We start from the raw sequence: 22,548 nt of genomic DNA, 5'->3' as shown, positions 1-22,548 counted from the left end.
GAGATGCCCATGTGTTCATTTTCTCAAGAGTTGTTTTTCTCCGTGGTTGGAATCACTGTCACATGTTCGTGTTTGTAATTGTGTGCGTGTATGTATGTGTGTGTGTGATGTGTGTGTATGTGTGGGGAGGGTATTTGTCTGGAACTCTTTCCAAAGTCAGATTCTTCTGTGATTTTTGACGTCGATGTGTGATGATAGAGGTGGCTTCCTGTCAGTTTGGTATTATTGTTATGATCCAACTGCGAGAAGTTACTGCAGCACTTTGCATCTTCAAAGGTCCACAGTGGCTGTACCTCTGCTGTTGGCTTTTGGCCTTTGAGTCCTTTTATCTTGTGGTGGAGGCATGTTGTGACATAGCATGACTTGTCGTAAAGTGTACCGGAAAGTGACACGGCTTGCTCCCAGAACCAAATAGCCACCATTGTCCTTCCCAAATGAATGATCTCTTCCCCATCCCATATGGCTACTGTTTTCCTTATGTACAAAATATATCTTTAAGTGCCATTTCTAAAATCATTGTGATGGGTTCGGGCTAATCGATCACTTGCCCACATCACTGGCAGACCACAATGGCAGCCATTTGAGTCTGACCAACTGGGAGCAATCTTTATTATGCTGTCTCTGTGTGGGTGAACGGGGCTCAAGTATTTGGAAGCATGGAATACACACTGTGTCTCTTCTGTATATTCTATAAGTAGAAGTGTGTGTGTCTAGTTGTGTGGGACTCCAGCAGCATCTATTTGAAAGCCCAGAAGAAATGAAAAACTTCCAGAAAAGCAAGAAGATTTGAGATTTGGGGTTTCTGTAGGCTGTGCCCTAACACAGCCTGTAAACTGCAGGGCAATTTACTTCTGAGAGAAAAAACAATTAGTTCAAACAAAGTCACATCCAGTAGCAATCCATATATGACCATGGATGGTCAAAGAGGCCACGTCCCAGTGGCCTGATTCATCTGGGCACAGCATGAACTGATGTCTTCGATGGTTCTTATTCCCTTGCTGTAGTTAATGAAGTCCCATCAGCTTGCTAGACACAGATATAATTATCATGTTATCAAGTACAAACTATATTCTCATGTGAGTGATAATTTTGTAATGTTCGGGGAATGGTACATTACACCTACCAAAAACTGAGGGGTGGGGAGAGAGAAATACAGACCTGTCACATTTATCCACAATGGGTAAAAGATACCTTTAAAAAATATGGTTCAGTTGAACTATTCATCATTGGTTGTCTCCAAAAACAGCAAATAAGTAAAGTTTATGATTGAGGAAGGAATAAATAGATGTTTCCTAGTTGTTATGCATAAGTGGTGAGAAAAGGAATAAATCATTTGCCCCATCAAGTCTCAAGTCTCCAACCTGACCAAAGTTCAGCAACACCTACACAATGAAATGCATTGGAGCTTGAGCCCTGGAGTTTCCCTTCCAGAGGAATCTGGAAGGAACATTTCTCTGTTGACTGAAGCTCTGCTAGCGAGTTCCACATTCTTGCGTTTTAGTTGAGAAACACATATTTCGGTTCTAAGTGAGTGATGTTTTCAATATTGACATTAATTGCTCCTATGCCTCAAGTGGCTAGCTATTTATACATTTGTATATTTACATTTTTATACTTTGTGTGTCTGGGAGATTGTTACTCATTTGCCAACCCCCTAGAAAAGGTGTAGTCATTCCTTGTTAGGGCTGACTAATAAGAATCACATCTTGGTTTTTGAAAGAACAGCTATGGCTGCCTTTCTCCTTCCAGGAGAGGGAAAGGAATGCTTTTTGAACCAAGACCAATGATTTATATTTTTCATTCATTCTACCAATAGTTGAAAAGTATCTATTGCATGCAGGGCTTTAAGGTGGCTACTATGAGAAACTTATTTACAAAAGCAAATAAAACACTATTGTGCTTTTCACTCTTTTATTCAACTATGGGTTCCCACAGAAAATCTAAATTTGTTTCACACAGTGGTCAAGGAGCCAAGGAATCGGCCTAGATACAAAACTAGTCTGAGGGCAAAAGAAAAAGAGAGAGAGAGAGAGAGCAAGAATTCTTGGGGAAAGAGCTACATAAGCCCTTTGCCTCCAGCTGCCACTGAATATTTTCTGTTCAAATTTTCAAGGTCATAGAAAAAAGAGGATAATTTATGGGTTCCTTGAAATGAGGGAAAGTCCACCCTTGCCAAGAAGATATCCCTACTGGAATTCTGCTAATTGATATATATGGACTTTTTCTTAGAGATTTTGTTGATTCTTCACATGACACATTTTGAAGTTTATCTCTGATAAGCTAGTGAATTAGACAGAATTGGAACCAGAGACTGATTTAACGTGATGCACAGGGAGGGAGACTCTGGCAGGTCATAAGAACAAAATAAACTTAATGTTGGCTATTCTTTTAAGAGATCAAAGGCCTTTGGAAAGATTTAAATATTCCCAGTAGAAGGTCAATAACATATTTTGAGGGTAGTAGGCACTTTGCTGGGGAACAAAAAAAAAAAGCTACTTCTGTCTCGGATCCTTATCTTTTTATATTTTCAAAAAGAGGAGGATTAACATTTTATTTAAATTTTCTAGATATGGAATGTGGATAGAAGACTTAATGTCTACCATGTTAAAAAGAGTAATGTATTTCCTCAAAGAGTCTTTGAAATGTTGGACCCTTACATAGGGAGTATTACCTGCAATAGGCCCCTGGAATGAGGGACACATGCCTCTCTACCAAACCCTTAACTGACTGTATAACTGGAATCCAGTATAGTGAACATTCGTATGTATCTAGATTTCTTTCCTTAATTATTCTTAAGATCTGAGCTCATTCTTTCAATTCCCACCCAGAAGGCTGCCTTAGGCTGATCTGGATAGGTGCAAAAGTGAGCATAAAACCTCACACATGATTTAAAGAGATGATCGAAAGCCTCTTACCCTTGTCTAAAAGAGATCACATAATCAGTGATGTCCTTGGAAGTATACAAGGTTTGAGGAACAGAGAGATACTCCACTCTGCAACCAAAAGTCAGTCCAAATTAGTCTGTCGCCAGATGTTGTATGGGGATATAATGATTTGGATCCTGCAGTCAGTAAAAAAGGTCTTTCAAATGCTATTAGGGTGCCTCCTGGTAGCTTATTAGCACCAAGGACAAAATGGAGAGCTGAGACAATGCGAGAGATTATTTGCTTCTCCTTTAATTTTAATAACCTTGCTTACTATTAATAGTGACCTGCCACCATGTGGCAGTCACTCAGCACATAGTATGTACTTTAATTCTCTTAGCGACACTGTAAGCCAGAGATAATTCATTCCATTTCATAGATGTGGAGAGGGAGGCTTAGTGGCACCCACATGCCCAAGGCCAGGGTATGAACTCATAGGCCTGCCACATGCAGCTGCTTGCTTAACCAGCATTGGCGGTGAAACAGATTTGAACACAAATCTGCTTTACATCAGTGCCCCAGATCTTTCCTCTCCACCATTCTAACTTGACTTAAAGCAGCCTTGAAAGCTGTAATAAATGATCTCAACCTGAAGTCTCTGGGATGACAATCCCAAAGTCTCATTGTAAGCCAATTCTTGTTCACTGTTGCTAAAGAACAGAGAAAATGAAAAGGAAGTTTTCATTGATAGGAACCTTGCTCTGACTGTTGTCCCACCATGACACAGCGGGCTTGATCACTGGAGTGCAATTAATGAAGCACATAATGCAAAAGAAAGTTCTGTGCAAGACTTGCTGTGCACATAGATGTCACCAAGACATTGATGAGTGTCAAATTTCCCTTTTTGAATTGCATCGTTGAAATCATGATGGGCTTTTTTTCCTCAGAAGCTTTTTTTACACTCTTATATAAATACATATCAAAATGTAGGTTTTTCCAACTTTAAGGAATTAGCTTCTTTTTAAAAAATGTTTTATTTATTTCTGAGAGAGAGAGAAAGAGAGAGAGAGAGAGAGAGAGAGAGAGAGCATGAGCAGGGGAGGGTCAGAGAGAGAGGGAGATACAGAATCTGAAACAGGCTCCAGGCTCTGCGCTGGCTGTCAGCACAGAGCCCGACGCAGGGCTCAAACTCACGAATCGTGAGATCATGACCTGAGCCGAAGTCGGACACTTAACTGACTAAGCCACCCAGTCACCCCAGGAATTAGCTTCTTTTTTAAGTTTATTTATTTATTTATTTAGAGAGAGAGAGAAGGGGTGGAGAGGGGCAGAGAGAGAGGGAGAGAGAAATCTCAAACAGGCTCTGCACTGTCAGCCCAGAGCCTGATGTGGGGCTTGAACTCACAAACTGTGAGATCATGACCTGGGCCAAAATCAAGAGTCAGCTGCTTAACCGACTCAGCCACCCAGGCACCCTAGAATTAGCTTCTTTAGTCACTAGAAGTACCTAGAATTTTTCATGTATGTCTTTATACATTATTCTGGAATGTACAGTTCTTCACCCTGTAACTTTATCTCTTTATGAACAGGATATTTTGATAAGGAGCCCCATGTTCCATTCCATAAGACCAACTAAAGAAAATCTAATAATCCCATTAAAGATGAAATATACTTTTGTCTTTTTTGCAATAATAAATAATAAGAGTAACAATAACCAATAGACATTGAGCCTTCTGTGCATCATCTTGCTTAATCCTCTCAAGAAAGACTATGCTTATCATCATGCCCATCTTGTAGGTGAGGATATTGAGTCTGAGGGAGATTTAGTAACTTGCTCAAGGTCAGACAGCTACTAAATGGTTAATGCTGGAATTTGGACCCAATTTCTGACTGCAGAGCCAGGACATACAAGAACTGCCTTGTAGCAAAGGGGTCAGAGAGTGTGCAAAGTCCAGAATTCTGCCCTTCTAAGACATCACACTTAATTGGCTTTGAAAAAGGAATCCATCTAAACTGTAGAAGCTCTGACCCTTCTCCCCCTCGTGATCGTGAGAAGTCAGAGGGCTGTTGAACCAATGTAAAGAATTGGCAGAGGGGTAATTAGGAGGTTCCCGTACAGTGCCTCGGCCCATTGCAAACTGTTGCTGTTCATGTGGCCTGCTGCTTCCTGATTTGTGAAGAATGTCGTTGTTGCCCACAGTTCTAGGGAAGAACAGTCCAATCATCATGGTCTCTTGCTATTATTTAGTGTTAACAACAGTGATGACACAGGATTGGTTTCCTTATGTCAGGTCTCGTTATGGGTAATAGTGGATGTTCTTGCAACCACAAACAATTATTTTGCAATAATGACCCACTCTGGGTCCTCCCAACAGAACAAAAGTTCACCTGGGTCCTTCCTGTATTGCTACAGACACATCACTATTTTGGCCACAGCGCTTTTCTGGAATTGTTTTGCCAGCAGTAAAAAATTCCATGTTAATTGCCATCCTCCATTTTGATTATTTTAGACAGTTAAGGACTTCCTTTAGCCTGATTCCAAACATCTTTTACCTTAAAGCCAGCTTTTCAGATCAGAGAATACCTCTCTTGTATCTGTTGCTACATCCATAATGTCTAAATTCTGTGTCCATTAAGCCCCAAACCTCATCTTTGTAATACATTCTTGTATTTATGTTCTTGATCTGGAGAAAATTGAACTTGTTTGTTTCACCCATTTATTAGATTAGGATACATGTATCTCTCTTGTCTTTCAAGCACAACTTGGTTAGCTAATCTATTTATAACACTTTGAAATGGGACAGTGTATATTTAGGTGTGTACTTCCCTGCAAGAGGAAGTATTTTTAACAGATAATTTGCATGTTGTTTTCTAATTTCAGTTTGCCCCAATCAGGATGTACTAGACACACACTTAATTCAAACACTCTCATGCATTCTGGTAAAGCAGACTGGAATCAGTTCCAACTGCTGGCATTTTTCTTTTTCTGTGTCCAGGTAGATCCAATTCTTTCTGCATAGACTGCACGTGGAACCCTCTTCCATGTCTTTACTGATGCCGTGCAGATGTTATGTTTGCTTCTGCATTGGTTACAGGTGCCATGTACCATTCCCTGCACTAATACATGTATCTGTGTATGTTTCCAGATGCATATAGGGGTCCCATTAATGCTCTGTCATGCAATGGAAAATTGGTATAGCAATAGCTTTATTAGACCAATCACATTCAATGTTGACCATCAACAGAAGTTTCCAAAGGGCTACATTATTAGGAACTTTGCTTCAGATGAGAAGCCCATGATGGCAACCCTATTATATGCGCCCAGCCCTAAAACCTAGATGTGCTTTGATTTCTTCCACTGGGAGTATGCCAGCAGAGCTTTATGATGGCATTATCCCATTAAATGTCTGGGGTTGTGGACATCAGGCTCTAGATAACGTCTTTGGGAAAATCATTAGACTAGTGGGCCCCCTATAAAATTAACCCTACAGTGTAGCCTTCAAGGTTTTATTCAGAACATGAACTCACAAATGTGTCTCTTTGTTTGTTTTTGTTCACTGAGCAGTATATTAATTAACCCTGGAAATCATCTTAAGATCCAAGAAGGTACTTTAGGATTTTTCATCGCAAGTGATGCCAAAGAAGTTAAAAGGTAAGAGTTTGTATTCATCTGCCTTCCTTTCTGGCCCAGCCACAGCCATCTTGATCCACCACGATGGGCATGCCTTCAAAACATATAGGTCCCTAACCTCAAAACTTCTTAACATGTCTGTGGGTATCAGTGGTACTGCATCTTAGGAAAAGGAGACTGTCCTTTCAAATGCTTCCATGAACTCCTCTTCACATAATTGATTCCGCATCTTTCAGCGGGAATAATAACATTTTAGAACGAAGAGGGCCTCGTTAACTGTTGCTTCATTTTCCAAGGAAGGAAAGTGAGTCCCAGAGTGCTGAAGTGATTGTTTAAGATCATCCAGATTCTTGATGACCCAGAACAACATAACACAGGACAACTGGTTCCTTGTCTAGTCCTCTTTACCTAATATCATCCAGGCAAATTTACTCGAGAATTATCAGCTTTCCACTTTAAGTGCCAAATGGAATCTTAAAAGGTTTGGATTAATTTCAGATGAAATACTAAGCTGGCTAGATTTCTGTTTGTGGGGTACTAGGTAAGTAGCTGAGGTTGTCAGTTTTAGTTCTTAAGCCTCTGTAGTTACAACCCACTGTTTCATCGACCTGGATGTTTTAGGACACTTTTATTCATATCCTTAAACCTGTTTAAGCAGCTAGGAATCAGAGGGTTCTTTGGACAACAGCATGGAATATCATTATATTTGATTCTATCCTTGAACTATGAAAAATTTATGAGCAGAAAATATGACTCGAATGGCCAGACAGATCACTCACTCTAACAGTAATGTTACATAAAATATCTTAAAAAGATTATTAATTGTAAAATTCAATAATTACTTATGTAAGCTTATTGTTTTCATTTAATGAGCTCCCACTCAAAGCCAAGCCTGTGTTAGGGTATTCTCCATTCTTAATTGCTAGTCCTCAAAATAACTTCGTAAAGTAAGTCTTATAAAACCCTCAGGGCTTTGGTCTCCTCTTCAGTCAAGTTGAGACAAATGATTTATCCAAGGTTATAAAACACATAAGCAAGTGGCAGTGCCCAGATTGGAACTGCTCTTTCCTTTTCCAAAACCCACACTTTCTACCAAATTTAATAAAACTAGCAAATTCTTGTGTAGAGTTTAATATGTGCCAGCACTGTTCCAAGGACCAGGTACCCCAAGTATTGATGAACTCATTTCATCCTTTCAACAACCTTATGAGATAGGTAGCATTACTATTTCCATTTTACACATGAGGAAACTGGGGTGCAGACTGGTTAACTAGTACCCAAACCGCTACTGCTAGTAGGCAGCAAAGCCAGGATTTAAAACCAGGAAGTTCAGTGCCAGAGCTTACATTCTTATTTGCCATGATGTGAGCCTGGCATGCCGAGCACAGAACTATACTTGATAACTGGTGTTGATTACTTTCTGCCTCTTCACCCACTCCTACAAACTAGCCATACTATTTATGAAAGATTTTAGGGGGGAAAAGGGATGGATAAGCAAAAAAAAACAAAAAAAAAAACACCAAAGACAAAAATTCTTTAAACTGAGCTATCTAATGGCTTAAATTTACTTCTACAAATTGGGAATGAATTGCCATTATATAGATGGGGACAGGAAAACCTTCTCATCCAGTTCATGGATCCTGACTGCTCTTTGGGAGTATCTTGAGAACTGGGTTCACCTGAGAGAGGAGAGGGAGGTGGTGAACAAGACTGAGGTGCCCCCACCCAGATGCCCCTGGAAGAGAAGGCTCTGCTCACATTCAGATGGTGAGACACACAAGCAACACCATGTATGGGGTGGGGGTGCTGGGGAGCACAGTGGCACCATAGATCACGTGTACCTCCTAGATAGCAAATATAACATGAAGCTCCCATTTGTGTAATTCTATTTCCTATTGCATCTCTCGCTAATGAATGTCACAAATACCAGGCAGTCCAAAAAACAAATTACCTTCTGTATTAGGGAGTGCAATATGTCTCATTTCAGTGTTTTATGGTATTCACAAATACATGCTGACACAATCAGCAACAACAGCAGCCTGTAATTTTCCGTGGTGTGTGATGTGTCGGAGCAAATGCTGTCAGTTAGGGGATTTCAAACAGATGAAGACGGCAGAAAACCACAGAAAGGGCCTTGGAGATTTGAATGAAACTAAACAAGTTTTGTAAAAATGGAAAGGTTGATTATGATGATCCAGTATTGAGTGTGCACCCTCTCCTACAAAAAAAAAAAAAAAAACACAAAAGAAGTTAATGAATTTTTAGCTCACAGAAACTTTCAGATGCAATGTTTTAGGAACAGAGCAGTGAAACCATCCATTCCAGCCTTAGGCCACTTTGGGATGGGCATTTTGTCCCTTCTCCACTACTCCTTGCCACTAAGTAGTTTCCTTTTTAAATGACGTTGGCACACAGTCTTTGATGTCAGAAAATGGTGCCTCGTTGACTTGGTTTGGCTTGCCGACAGGCTGATTCACAGTTTTAACAAATGAATTACTGGCCAAGAGGAAAACACCATCATCGTTTATTTAAAAATCCTTATTCCTGGTTTCCTCTGAAAAACTTGCAGATCTGGCATTACTAGGCAGCACTCTCATCCTCATTCATGCATCAAAGGTCTATAGGTTACTCACTTTCTAGAACAGTCTGTACCAGGTAGCAGAGAAGCAGTGGCGAACAATGAAGTCCTTGCTCTAGTGGGCTTATATTCTAGGGAGGAGAGAATTATAGTTTTGTTTATTCATGGTACATTAATCAAAGAATTAATGCAACCAGGTCACTGGTTTAGATTGTGTGCAAGTGAAGGCTGCTCAGAAAGAGTGACATTTGAGCAGAGATGGAGGTGATGGGAAAGAGTGCATCATAACAAAGATTGGGAGAGGAGAGGAGACAAGGTAGGGACAGTTTTGTTGTGTGTAGGATGCTGAAGGAGTAGTATGGGGAGATGAGGTAAGAGAAAAAGGCAGCTGGTTCCTTGATATGTAGGGGTCAGGTTGTTATAAAATGGAGTCATTGATGGCTTTAGGCTGGGGGTGAAGTAGTCTGATTTACATTATTGAAAGGTCTTTCCTCTCCATTATAGAGAATGGGATGTAGGACAACAGTAGAGGGGGGCCCACAGACAGGCATATTGCACAGTGTAGGTGAAGATAAGCTTGGGTAAAGCTGGTGAGCGGAGGTGCAGAAAAGGGAGACCAATTCAGAATATACTTTAGAGAGTCTATAGGACCCACTGGTCAACTGCATATAAGAAGTGAGGGGGGAAAAAAGAGGAATCAAGAATGGACCCTGGATCTGGAGCCTATGCAATTGGGTGGGTGCTGGCTTCCCACCTTACTGAGACTGGATTTAGCTGGAAGAGAAGCAAGTTTGAGATGTAGGAAATTAAGAATTCTATTTAGCTATGTTAGTAGGAGATATCATAAAAGCAATTGGAATCTTGATTCTGGAGTTTGGGGGAAAGATGAGGGCTGGAGATGTCATTTTGAGTGCTGTATCAGGGAGGGTCCTGGCCACACCTAAATGGGGAAAGGGAGAAGAATTTTATGAAGGGACCATATAAAGTTGTGGGCAGAAAGTTAAGGAGAACCAATAAGGGATGGAAAAACTCCCCAGAGCTAGCAACAGAAAGGAGCCACTCTCAGCCCTAGATCTGCAGAATCAAGGGGAAGGAGAGTTATCAGAACCTGGAGAGAGAGGCTATAGGAAAGGCCACTTGGCAGGGGCTGAGTCCTCTGTAATACAGAGATGTGGCTACCACCACTTCATGACCCTCCAGGGAGGAATTTCTTTCTTCCCACCCTCCAGTCTCCAGCTGGCTCCTCCCATTGGCTGAACACAACAGGAAACCAGAGGACAAGGAGACCCTAAAGACCAGCCTTGCAGGGTGTGGATCCGGTCTTCTTGATGATGTGTGTGTCAAGGTCACCAGCGGGGGGCTGCTTGGGGAAGGGGTGGAGTGAGCAGGAGAGGAAGTGGGGAGGAGAGCAGAGAGGATTGAGGTGGAAGGAGGGGATATGCAGTAGGTCCTGAGGGGTGTGAAGAGCCCCTGGCATCTGTGGCCATGGGTTTGAAGTGATAGTACACTTGTGTTTCCTTTTCTCGGTTCAGCTGCTCAGGCGCAGATGTGCAGTAGGGTGGGTGCTTTGCCAAGTGAGTGTGAGAGAGGCAGATGTGGGTAGAGAAGACAATTGTGCTCTCAAAGAAGTGCCACTTGGCAAAACTCAGCTGGAGCTTAGATATGGCGCTCCATCTGGTTGGGGGATGTGTCTCCAGGTCACAGACCAGAGACCAACCCTCCCCCCCAACCTGGCCCCATCTCAGTCATTAGCTTTACCTGTATGGCCCCTGTTGGGCCACTTCCCAAATCCAGCTTTAATTCATGAAGTAATCTACTTTATCTTCTCAACAGTCCACTGAGACTCAGCATGGTTTCATCACCTCAGCAGTAGAGATGTGTTTAAGACTGTGGACATTGGGACTAGACTGTGTGGACTTGAATCCTGGCTCTGTGTGTCCTTGGGGAGGTCACATAACCTCCCTGTGCTTCAGTTTCCTTATCTGTAAAACAGATAATAATCAAGACTCCTTCAAAGGATTGTTTAAGGATCCATTTCATTGATACTTATGCTTAGAATAGTGCTTGGCCTATAGTCTCTCCCTACAAATGTCTGTTATTATTGTTATCATTATTATTATGAGTAGGAGCATCAGATGGGAGAAGAAAATGGCCAAAGGAAGTGGAAACAAAATGGCTTCTTCCTTTCCTGTCTTTCCCCTTTCAAGGCAGGTCACCATTGATTGGCTTCTTAGCTGCATTGCCACTTGCAGGCCAAACAATCAGCTGCCTTTTTCTTTCTTCCTTTTTTTGCAATATGGATGAAAATTGGCATTTAAAGAAATAGTGAATGAGCTGCTGGGGTGGAAAGAGCACTGGGCTTGGATTTAGAAGTTTGCCAAGCCCAACACAGAATGCCTTTGGACAGGTTGTGACAACCTCCTCAATTTACAGATGAGGACATTGAGTCTTGGGGACCTCCGAGATCTCTTCCAGATCCCGAAGTCTTACATTGGTTTCCAAACAGTGTCAATCACATGTGCAAGTCCTTTGAAAAACATCAAAAGGAACCTGGGAATTGAATGGCCAAGAATTGTGTTTCTTCCTTTGTAGTCTTGGCCAAGGGAAGACCATGTTTATCCCTGCCGTTCAATTTCATGTTGGGAGTGGTGAAGCCAGGGACTTTGTTAGCTCCCATATCTGGAAGCTTGTTAGGCTGTTCCAGTGAATTTTATCCCAGTAATCCCTCCCATCCTGAAAAGATGCAGGCCTCCAGTTCTGTTCTTCTAGGTCCTATGCATTCTATACTTGAATGATCTTGGTTTGTCTCTTGTTTTGACACAACCAATGTGCTTTGTTATCACAAGTTGACATGTAAGTGAGATGAGGGGATTTTCTTGTTGATTGCTTCCTCAGGGTACCCAACCCTATAGTGCCTTCTGCCCACCCCATTCCAGTGCTCAGCTGAGCTATGCTTCACCGTGAGAAGCAAACCTCCATTTATTAACGTGTTCTTGGGGCTGGAGAGTATGAGTTGGTCCTTTCAGCTTGGGAGCAAATATGGACTATGAAATACCAGAAGAAATTTGACAGAGGACCCCCTTGACCCATCACTTTTATATTTCCCCCTCCACACCTTCCTCCTTAACCTCTCTCATTTTGAAAGGAAATGTCCTTTCAGGGGTGCATGGCTAATGATTTTATTGGACTGTGGAACTTTATCTTGGCACCCCTTTCAATAAATATCTGACCAGACAGTGAGGGTTTTGGAGATGGATGCCACTTCCCCACCAAGTGCCTGGGGCTGATTGCCTATGTGCTTTGATGAGCAGCCCTGAAGGCTGTGCTCAAAACTGAAGGACGAGCAAGCAGATGCAGGGGATCACCTCAGCAGCCATTCACCCCATTCCTTTTCAAAGGAAAGTTTATTAAAAGAAGCACGAACTCCAATTGCAGAGCCCTGTGTTTGAAATAAGAGGTCTTGCAACAAACATTTCCGTCTGTAAATGTCTAAACCTTTCCAAAGATTAAAGGAAATTAGTGCTGGCGTGTTTCATTAATTTGGCACCACAGTGGAGGAAATGTGGTATTCATTTCATTCGGGTGGATTATGAAACGTGTCAGTTTTTCCATTCTCTTTCTCCAGGGCATTTTTTTACTGCAAGGCCTGTCATGATGACATCACAGATCCCAAAAGAATAAAAAAATGTGGCTGCAAACGGCGTAAGTAGTGTTTCTTTCCCCCTTCCCTCCCTCTTTCCTTTTCCCCAAATTTGTTTCCCTTCTCCTTTCCCTATTAAAGAAACACTAAACATCAAGAGGTTTCTTGGACATGTTTATGTTTCGCCCATCAGCTTAAAGAGACATGGAATAAATACCTGTCCTCGCTTTGTTAGAGCAAGGATGAAAAATCACCACCATCAACACCTTTGAGTGAACCTAGTACCTAATCCCCACCTCGGGACCTTAAAGGGTTGCTGAGGTGCTTGTGTCCACTTGAACATAGTCAGTATGGTATATGAGAATGAGGACTGCTAAGACCATGGAAGAGGGAGTATTTTTTGCGTAGTGATTTCCAGTGATTTACACTTGGGGACCACCAAGTGTAAAGGTGGGTACTAAAGGGAAACTGAGTTTGAGGACTCTGTCTCCCAAATGGGAGCTGCTGCAAGGTTCGACACCAAAGTCCAAAGTTTTCATTTGTGGTACCCTCAAACTAGCCCAGGAAGAGAATTTGACCATGACCAATCAGCTTTGTTTGCCATTGCTCCAATAACCAACCTCAAACACCATTGCTCCTTGGGGTAGACTAGATTGGTCTTAGTAGCTTCTGGCATATCCTGTCTCAAATATCTTCCAAAGCAGTATGTCAGTGTGACTTCTTGAGAAAGATATGGTACATCAGGAATACTGGGGTCATGAACTCCCCAGAAACCAGTACCTAAAGGAGACTTGCCTCGAGAAGGCCATGCTTTTTGCAGTAATCATGTTGCATTGCCTAGTAGAAATTGTTCATGGCCATAAAGAAAACAATAATAATGATGCCTTCCTTCCTATGGTGAGTTAATGTTTTCAGAGCTCCTTATTTATGATAATTATTTTCTTTGATCCTCACCATAACCCTGGGTAATTGGCAGGGGCTGTTATTAATTCCATTTTACAAAAAGAGGAAACTAAGGCTCCAAGTTTAGTGGGAAGATGAGATTGCTAAGAGTCACACTGACCCATAGACCAGGGCTCAGGATCACACAAAGGCCTGTCTATGCTGTGCACTCAGTGCCCTAATCATATTTGAGACAGAGAAGGGCAAGGCAATGACCTTGGCTGAGTAGAAGCATAGTTATGAAAGATCGCCCCATAAAATACTTTGTCACAAGCAGAAACCAGATAGAAGAGCACTATTCCTGGGATACGCCAACCAAAGCAAGGGCTTTTTTCACTGCACTCCTAACGGGGACACAGTAATGTAATCCAGTAAGATATAAATATCATTCTGCTGGAGCAGAGACACCCGAGCTCTTAGGCAAATGCCCATGGGAACACTCTTGGTCGAGAGCAGATTCTGTAGAAATCCTCTGCGGCTGGTTCCTAATTTGAGGGCAGCTGAGGCCCACTGTTTTGCTTTCTCCACTGATTCTACCAACACACATGGCTTTGTACCCCTTAGCTCTGACACCTTACTAAGATGAGTATTTATTAACGTCTCAGAGAAGAGACCCAGACAAAGGTCTAGAGGTCTAAGAATTCTCTGATTCCGACAATTTAACAGGAAGAGCATCTAATGATGTGTAAGGTCCAGAACAAACCCACCTGACTTCCAATCCCCTGGATTCCATGACACCAAAGGCCCTCCTTACCAGGCCATGCACCCCAGCGTGGTTGGCGTGGTTGGCTGTGAACACAGAAACACAGCTCAGCTGACCAGGCATCCTTCAGGTTTTTTTTCCATCAGAGGAAGACAGTATCTCAAGGTGGAAGTAAACAGGAGCTACAAACACAAAATGGTTAACTCCGTTGTAAGGAAACTTTTGTAGTAGAGGGGTTTGGGAATGCAGGAGAGTGTCAAGGCCAATACTCCACGACCAGATAATCTGCCAAAGAACCTGGTCCCATGGGGTGTCACTGAAAGTTACTTATTGATTAGACATCCACGTACTTTTGAGTACTTTCTTTGTGCCAGGTGCATGCTTGGTGCCAGGGATGTAGGGATGAACAAGATAACATCACTGTTCTTCTGAACCCTTTACACTAGTAAATGGATCATAGAAACCATTAAATAAGTTCAGGTAGAGCCAAATGCTTGAAGAGAGAGGAGACTGCTTGAGGATATGGGGAATCTTGTAGGGCTGCTGCTTTAGCCTGAAAGCCTTCCTTGGGAGGTAACATTGAAGCTGAGACCCTGTCCAGGTTGGTAGAAGAGCAAGGGCAAAGGTCCAGAGGCAAAGAATAAGTTTAAAGTGTTGGAAGGCAGGAAGGCAGGCAGGCAGGCAGGCAGGCAGGCAGGAAGGAAGGAAGGAAGGAGGGAGGGAGGGAGGGAGGAAAGAAGGCAAGCCAGTGGGGCTGGTGGGGCTGGGGAGAGAGCCGAATGAGATGAGTTCAGAGAGGAAGACAGAGGCCATGACAAGAAACCTGGGTTTTAGTCCTATAACAGATACAGCCGTTGGGAGATTTTGAGCAAGAACACATCATCAATTTCTATGAGATGACTTCCATGCTGACTGGATAGAGAATAGACTCTAAGAAGGCGAGGGTAGAAGGCAGACTGATGGAGAGAAAGTGTCTCTGATCCCTGCTCTGATGCTGGAATGTTCCTTGTAGGCATTGTAGTAGAATTCAGCAAAATTTCTTTAAGTCCCTAGAAATGAGGATTTGGCCTCTAGGCTATTTTTCCACCCTGGCTCCAGGCAAGGACACAGCAGCTGACTTTAAACTTCATCCTGCAGAGAGAGCCACAAACTGTTTGAAATAATTTTATTCTCTTCATTCCCCTTAAAGCTGGCTCAGCTAGTGAAGGGTCTGATCTCTCACCATGCATGGCATGGATTGCTGCAGAAGTACCGCCTCTCAGAGCTGAGCCATCGTGACAGGGGTCTTGCCCCTGTCGCTCCGTACCCCCTTCCCTCTTGGGCTCATCTCATAGAGGTGCCTGGCTGTGAGGTTAATGTTTGATAACAGTCAAAATTGTCCAAATATTGTTCTTCCTAATTAAAAGGCCACAGCAGCCTGTGTTACAGAGGGCAGGATGCAGATGTGTATGTGTAAGGAGTGGTCAGAGTAAAGTGACTTACTGAACGTGGACCTCCCCATGCATACCAGGCAAGTCAGGAAATTGGGGAAAATATGTTTTGGTTGCAAATAAACTTTTTCAAGAGAAGCAGCTAGGATTGTGAATAATGCATCGGGGGTGGGGGTGGGGTGGGGTTGGTTCCTGTGCCTTTGAATGCACATTGCCTGGTACCCCAAGTCAGAGAGGGCAGATCACCTGCACAGTCATTTGTCCAAACCTGTCAGGCCAGGTGTTCGTAATTCATCCTGGAAGGATACATCTCCATGAGGGCAGAGCTGATGACAATCAGTGGTCTTTATCCACAGCTTCCGAACCCTCCCCTCCCAACCTGGCTCTTCCCCTCCCATCCCCACCCCTACCCTCCCCATTCACCTTAAACATTTCATGCCATACTGTCTGGAGCAATCTGGAGTGTGGGCATTCCATCTGGAAATCCTGTGGTAGTATAGTTTAACTTTTGCATTTCTTTCCATTTCTTCATAGCATTCCATCAAGGAAGAGAGTCAAATTCAGCTGTCTGGCCAAGGAGCGAGCTCCCAGAAACTACTATTTACCCATTTTCTTCTTCTGTATAACAAACTTGGTCTAATGATTTACATTTTTTCCCCCAGCCTGTAAAAGTTTGCCAAAGGGTGGACTCCTAGGGGACAAGTCATGTCTGAATTGATGTGTTTGAAGGAATTTTCTTGAACTTCTAATCATTGACGTATTTTTGATTTATTTTTTTTCCTCTTTGCTGCCTTGGAATACGGCCCCTACTCTATTTTAACTGCACACTGGTAGTGATATATTGTGAGTAAAACGGGTTCCCAGTAGCCCGGAGTCCAGTTCCCCCTGTCTTTCTCTAGAAGAGATACTTCTTTTATTTTCTGTACAGTTTCAGTTTCTTTTTTTCTTTTGATATTTATGTTGCATGTAGCAGTGACATCATGCCCCAACTCCCTCATCCAACACGGTCTGCAGAGTAGCCTGGAGCTGGAGACCCCTGAGAGCAGGGAGCCACCCTCTGTTCATCTTCCCATCCCCCAGCCTCTTGCCAGCTTCTGGCGCTGTCTTATTTTTCCATTTGAAAATAAGACCTCGACAACAGTGTTTCTCTCGAAGGCCTTGTCTCGGGACCTTTAGGGGACGCTGAGTAGGCTGAGGTAACTACCACTAGAGCTGTAGATGCCTCGTCAATTGGGGGTCATTGTCATGCTTGCCTTTGATAAATTTCACCTGGTCTCTGCTATTGAGCCTGAATTCCTATCCTGAAGGAAACACACATGCTACATATATATTCCTGTGTTGTGATATATATATGATATGTACCAGTACTTTATATGTAAAAATGAACATTTTTATATATAAGCACAGAGATATTTTATAGAGAGAGTGATGTATTTATTATAATATATGTACCTCTCTATATGAGATAGTGCTTGCTCAGGACTTCATTGGACATCAAACTTTGGGATTAAGTATCTTAAACTGCCTTACTGGAGACAAGTATTTCCCTAGTGGTAATTATTTCCTACAGTCTATGAAGTTCCCTTGCTTTAAAGTTTCTCTTTAAATCAGTACCCACCAGGACACACCCAGTTCTTCTGTGGGTGTTAGTCAGGCATCTTGGAAGATCCATTGACTTATTTAAGATGGAGAAGATGGCTCAAGGAGAATGTTCCATTTCATTAAGGAGCTAGGTAGAAGTCTGAACAAGTAAATGTTAAGTCTCTGAGCCTCTAAACTTACTCACAGAATAGGACCTCTCTCACCCACAAGAGGTGGCAATTTTAGGGCCAGTGTTTCTGTGTGTGACTCAGAGCAATGCTGCATTCAGTGGCACCAGCAGTGAGCATTGCTGGGTCTTTACACGTCTTCATGAGACTCTACTGAAAACAGGACCCAGCCTGCAGACCAATTGAATCCAATGGTCTTGGAATTTGGAGATGTCTCTGCACTCAGAACACTCATTGCCTTTGCACCAAGCAAGCGGGTCATCTGGTTCTGGCTAGTCTTCAGAGTTTGAGGGCCCAGAATGCTCAATGTACAAGCAAAACAAATCAATGACGTCCTCAGTTCATCACACAACACTTCCCAAATTGACTCTGTGGCCCCTTTCATCTGCAGAGCACCTGGAAGGGTGGCTTGAGGGCATGTGGCACTTGCATACCTGCAAAGGCACCTCCTGTACCTAGCAATCCTTCAGAACCAGACAGACAACACGATGTCAATCAACCAACTACCCTAGTGCCAAATTCCTCTGCCTTCCACAACAACAGTGTGGTGTTGAGGGCAGGATCTACTAATTCCATATACTCAGTGCTACTGACATTAACTAGCTTTTTCTCTCCCCTCTTTCTGACCTTGGAAAACCACCTGGAAGATCCTTCTTCTCCCTGCAGAAGCTAATAGGAGGAATTTTGCATAGTGAAGACATCATTCCTCATTTACAGGACTGGAAAGAGTGCTCTCTGATTCCCAGTATCACACCAAATGAATGTCTCAACCCTATGCCTCGGTGGACTTTTTGTTCATGGATACTTTTACTTATCACTTTGCTGCTGCTGAGCATATGAAGAGGCAGCTTTGGGGTTCAGGCTTCGAATGAATCCTTCCTTCATTGGATTGATTGTAGCCCTTTGATTGCGATCTAAAAAGTATCAGTGAAGCGAAAGGCAGATATTTTTTTCCTTCGACATTAGTCTTCCCTTGAATTTGCTCCATTTGAACCTAAAATACTTTTCCTCCAGCAGTTGGAAAACTCCACCTGAGTCTCTCAGTCCAGCGCTGCTTTTCCTGCCCCTTCCAACCCACCCTGGAAATTAAGATTCTGCAATTGGAAACTAGCTGACAATTTGGTTGCTGATGCGGGAGGCAGATGGTGCTGAGAACAGGATGGAGTCCAACTCCCTCTTCATTCCAGGCTTTGGCTCAGAAGGGCTAGCCAGCAGAGAACCTGAGTTTAACAGCTGATTGTCAGTTTGACGCAAGGACAGAGCAGTAACCGAGCCATGTCTACAGCAGCCACTTCCTACAGGTTTCCTTTCTCATGATCACGACCTTTGAAAATATAGAAAAAGTGCTCTAAGTGTATTTCTGAGCCATCTCCCATTTTTAAACACTTAAGCGTAAACAGATAGCTTTGATGATGTCTATTAGGGAAATACTTGTATTTTATCTCTACAAATAGCAGTAGGAAGTCATAATGGAAATATTGGATGAATATCCACTTCATTGTGGTGAAGGAAAGCATATAAAAGGTTTTCCTCAAATTGTAAAACTGCTAAGACAGGGTTCTTTGGAGGAAGGTGAGACCCAGGGTCTAATTCTTGGCAACCACATAACCTTTTTGAATCTGTGGCACTGGCCCAAGAACAAGAACCTTGTGATGTGGGCCAAAGAGAAAACTGAGTCCCCAGAGGCTTATATTTCTGCTTTCCCCGAGTTAAGTTGGCCTATGGGGCCGATTAATTGAGCATAAACTTCCAAAAGCCCTAAGATGGAACGACAAGTAGCTACAGTATTCACACCTACCAGAGACACACTCTTGTCTGTTTCCCGTCTCAGGAAGCTATGGCAGGGCTTTGAGGAGACCCAGCCAACTGGTGCTGCTGTGGTCCCACTCTGGTAGCCATGGCTGCAAAGCCAGTGTGTTTGCAAGTTGCTACTCTATACCGCTCTGGAACCATCTCCTAGAATTCTCTCATCCCCACTGCCCCCTAAACATCCACTGTGAATTGTAAGAACCGTCGAATTGGAAGAACACTGCACAGATTTCAATTCTTGAAAGCACACAGGGTCCCCTTTCTGCTCCCTTTCAGAGAAAGGCAGCTAGTTTAGGTGATCTGTCGAGTAGCTGCTCTTCCACAAAGATCCACTAGATGTCCTCATAGATCCACTTTGTATTATTGAAATCCTGGGGGAACGTCCCTTTTCTGAGGATTGGGATTTGTGAAGAGAGCTTTGGGTGACTATGTAAAAAAGAAAACCAGCAAACACCAAAGGTGAGAGGGCACTTTATGTGTCCAGGGAGTAGATAAAGAAACTTACTTCTGTTTTAAATAAATACCGAAACTTTTAAAGTTGCTCTTTGAAATCTAACCATGGGAGTTTTAAGTGACATTCTGATATCTGAAATTAACCTTCTAACCTACATCAGCTCTAGAAAAAGGAAATGATCATAGAGAAATGGAAATGAAACACCAGCGGTTCTGAGTATCTGTGATTCACTAAAACAAACCTGGGGGATTAGGAAGCCAGAGAAAGTTGAAGGAGACAGGGGTAGTGTTTTCCAAATCAGGAGGTCCAAGACTTAATTTGGATATAATTTTGTTTTACAACCTGAGAGTATAATTTTACACACAGAATGTCCACATCTTCTGAAACAGCTACCACCAAGCAGAGAAATCCTCAAACATTTTTAGTTAAACATTTGTTCGGGTTCATGACTCGGTTAATGGCACAGCGGAAGGCTCTTCCTGGCTGGGATGCACACCCTTCAAGCCTGATGAATGACTCCACCGGAAGGGAGGTCAGATGGGCCTTTCCTTTTAAGAAGGTGGACCCAGAAGTGTATATAGGTGAAGACATCTCAGGGGCGGTGGCGTCCATGAAAATGGACTATTCCAGAAGTAGAGTGAGAGACATTGTAATTCACAAAGGTCTGTCAACATGTGGGGCTCAATCGTTTTTAACTGTTTCTGTCTTGTCTTTGAGCCTCTCATTGGTCATTCTTGCTGGGGGTTTTTTTCTTTTTTTTTTTTTGTGGTGGTGTTTGTGTGTCTTTTGAGATTTCTATTTTGTATTTGGTATGAGTGTAAAAATGATGACTGGGAAGGAATGATGAGTAATAGCATGTTTGCTTTTTTATGCATATGCTGCTTTGGAATGTGACTGCTTATAATTAACATTTAATCTTCTTATAGCAAATGGTTTTTTGCTGCTTCAATTACCAGTTTCAGCCTGTTCCTGCATGCTAACAATATGAAATTTTAGAACAATGCATGGTCTCCAGAACAGCCAGCAATAACAGTTGCAAACAGTTCCTGAGAGGCACTGGGTTGAAGTTCTGTTTCCTCCTGAAGCCCTTACCAAGTACAAGGCTAAAAATCACCCATTAGGATGAGCTTACCTCTGACAGAATCATTTCAAAAGTTATCTCGCCTCATTCTCCCTCCCCTTGTCCTTAAAGATGGGTATATATAGAGGAACTCTCTTTCCCTATAAATGTGTCAGATTCTATTATTGTGTATGACCCAAAATGGCAGTATGGAAATGAAAACCAGGGACTGTTGCTAATGAGAAGCATAGCGTTTCAGAGTTTGATGGGCTTCTCTTCTGCTACAGCATTTGATTAAATTTTTTTCAAAACAATTTATTTACAGTGAAACAAAAAAATCATCTTTGTTTCCCTCCTCTGTGTAAATCACAAATCAATATTTCCAGTGAAAGAACTAAGCAAAAAACAAGCGAGTAGTCTACAAGTTGTACGACAGATCTGGATGCATGTAAAATAACTTTATTTTTATGGCTTCCGCTGAAGACTTCTTCCTCTTTCTTGACTTCAGCTACTACTGTCTGGGGTGTCTGGGCATTCACTCCATGCCTTCTAAAGTCTTCCAAAGTCTTCCAATTCAAATGCTATAGTGGACTTTTTTTTTTTTTTTTTTGTAAAAGCTCAGCTCAGGAATAATGTGCCATGCACTGAAGAGGGCTGGGGCTGCATGGTGATGATCTGAACGACCGGCTAGCAAGGATGCTAAAAGAACATGTCACTAAAAATGGGAGCCAAGTTTACAGGAATGAATCTCTCATTCATCTCCCCCAGTGCCTGTTCTTCACAATCATAACGTTACCCCTGCTTGACAAATATACTGTATGGCAAGTCATAAAGGTCTTAGAACAGGACTTGACCCATTTGAGAGATTTAAACCCCTCTTCCTGGTGACTGTAACATTCAAAGAGGGCAAAACCACAAGCCATATTTTAAAGTAAGAGTGCAACCATTCTCCACAAAGAAAAAGAAAGCGGGGGTACAGAATGACTTTTAAAATGGAAGTTGTGGGCACGGGGAATAACACCTCTCCAGTTCAGCCTTGCTATTTTGCTGTGATGCGTGGAATAAATACAAGTTCTTCCCCAATCCTGTGAGAGAAGCAGGCTGGGTCATGCTAAGTGATAAGCAAACACGTTTGCCTGTTGTAGCATCAAAATGAGGCACAAAAAAGCTTCTTGTTCTGAAATATAAATTGGCTTGAGGGATAGGGATGAAGTGTTTTTAAGAACCACTACAGTGATGTCAAGCAAGTTTTGTAGGTCAACACACAAGTTGGATCCCCAGGCAGTTCAGCTCCTACGATATTAGTTTAGAAGAGGTATCAATGTTACATGCAAATTTAAATAAGGTAATTTACATGGGACCTCATCTCTTACTTTATGTTTCATAATCTCTAATCTATTTTGGCCGACATTACTTGTATAAGAAAAAAAATTATGATTAACCAATAGCCCGATGGCCTTCTGAATTTTTGGTGGGTAGGGAGAGAAAAGCAGATGCGATTTTCAGATTCTCCCAGCTTTAAGCAGAAAATACACCCATGAGTAGCTAAATGCATTCCAATAGACGAACATCTCATATGCTTTTGGTGATTTCTTATTTGTGAACTGCCTTTAATGTCAAATATGCAGCGTTAGCCTTGAGTAGCTGCATTTCTTATATGGACAGATT

The 22,548-nt window shown here is 42.4% G+C and overlaps 1 protein-coding gene across 1 annotated transcript in view; it reads left to right on the top strand.

The window, feature by feature from the left end:
- The window catches only part of LOC120233744 (calcium-activated potassium channel subunit alpha-1), a gene marked incomplete at its 5' end in the record, with an annotated part of 183,225 nt that overhangs the window by 48,961 nt on the left and 111,716 nt on the right, over nt 1-22,548 (top strand). The window contains 2 exons of the mRNA XM_039235190.1: nt 6,430-6,516; nt 12,699-12,775. Of these exons, the coding sequence (XP_039091121.1) occupies nt 6,430-6,516; nt 12,699-12,775 (164 nt within the window). The remainder of the gene's footprint in view (nt 1-6,429; nt 6,517-12,698; nt 12,776-22,548) is intronic.

Source organism: Hyaena hyaena, unplaced genomic scaffold, assembly GCF_003009895.1.
Source record: "Hyaena hyaena isolate Hyena2069 unplaced genomic scaffold, ASM300989v1 scaffold_97, whole genome shotgun sequence".
Classification (NCBI taxonomy): Eukaryota; Metazoa; Chordata; class Mammalia; order Carnivora; family Hyaenidae; genus Hyaena; species Hyaena hyaena.
This window is presented reverse-complemented; position numbering and strand designations above follow the sequence as displayed.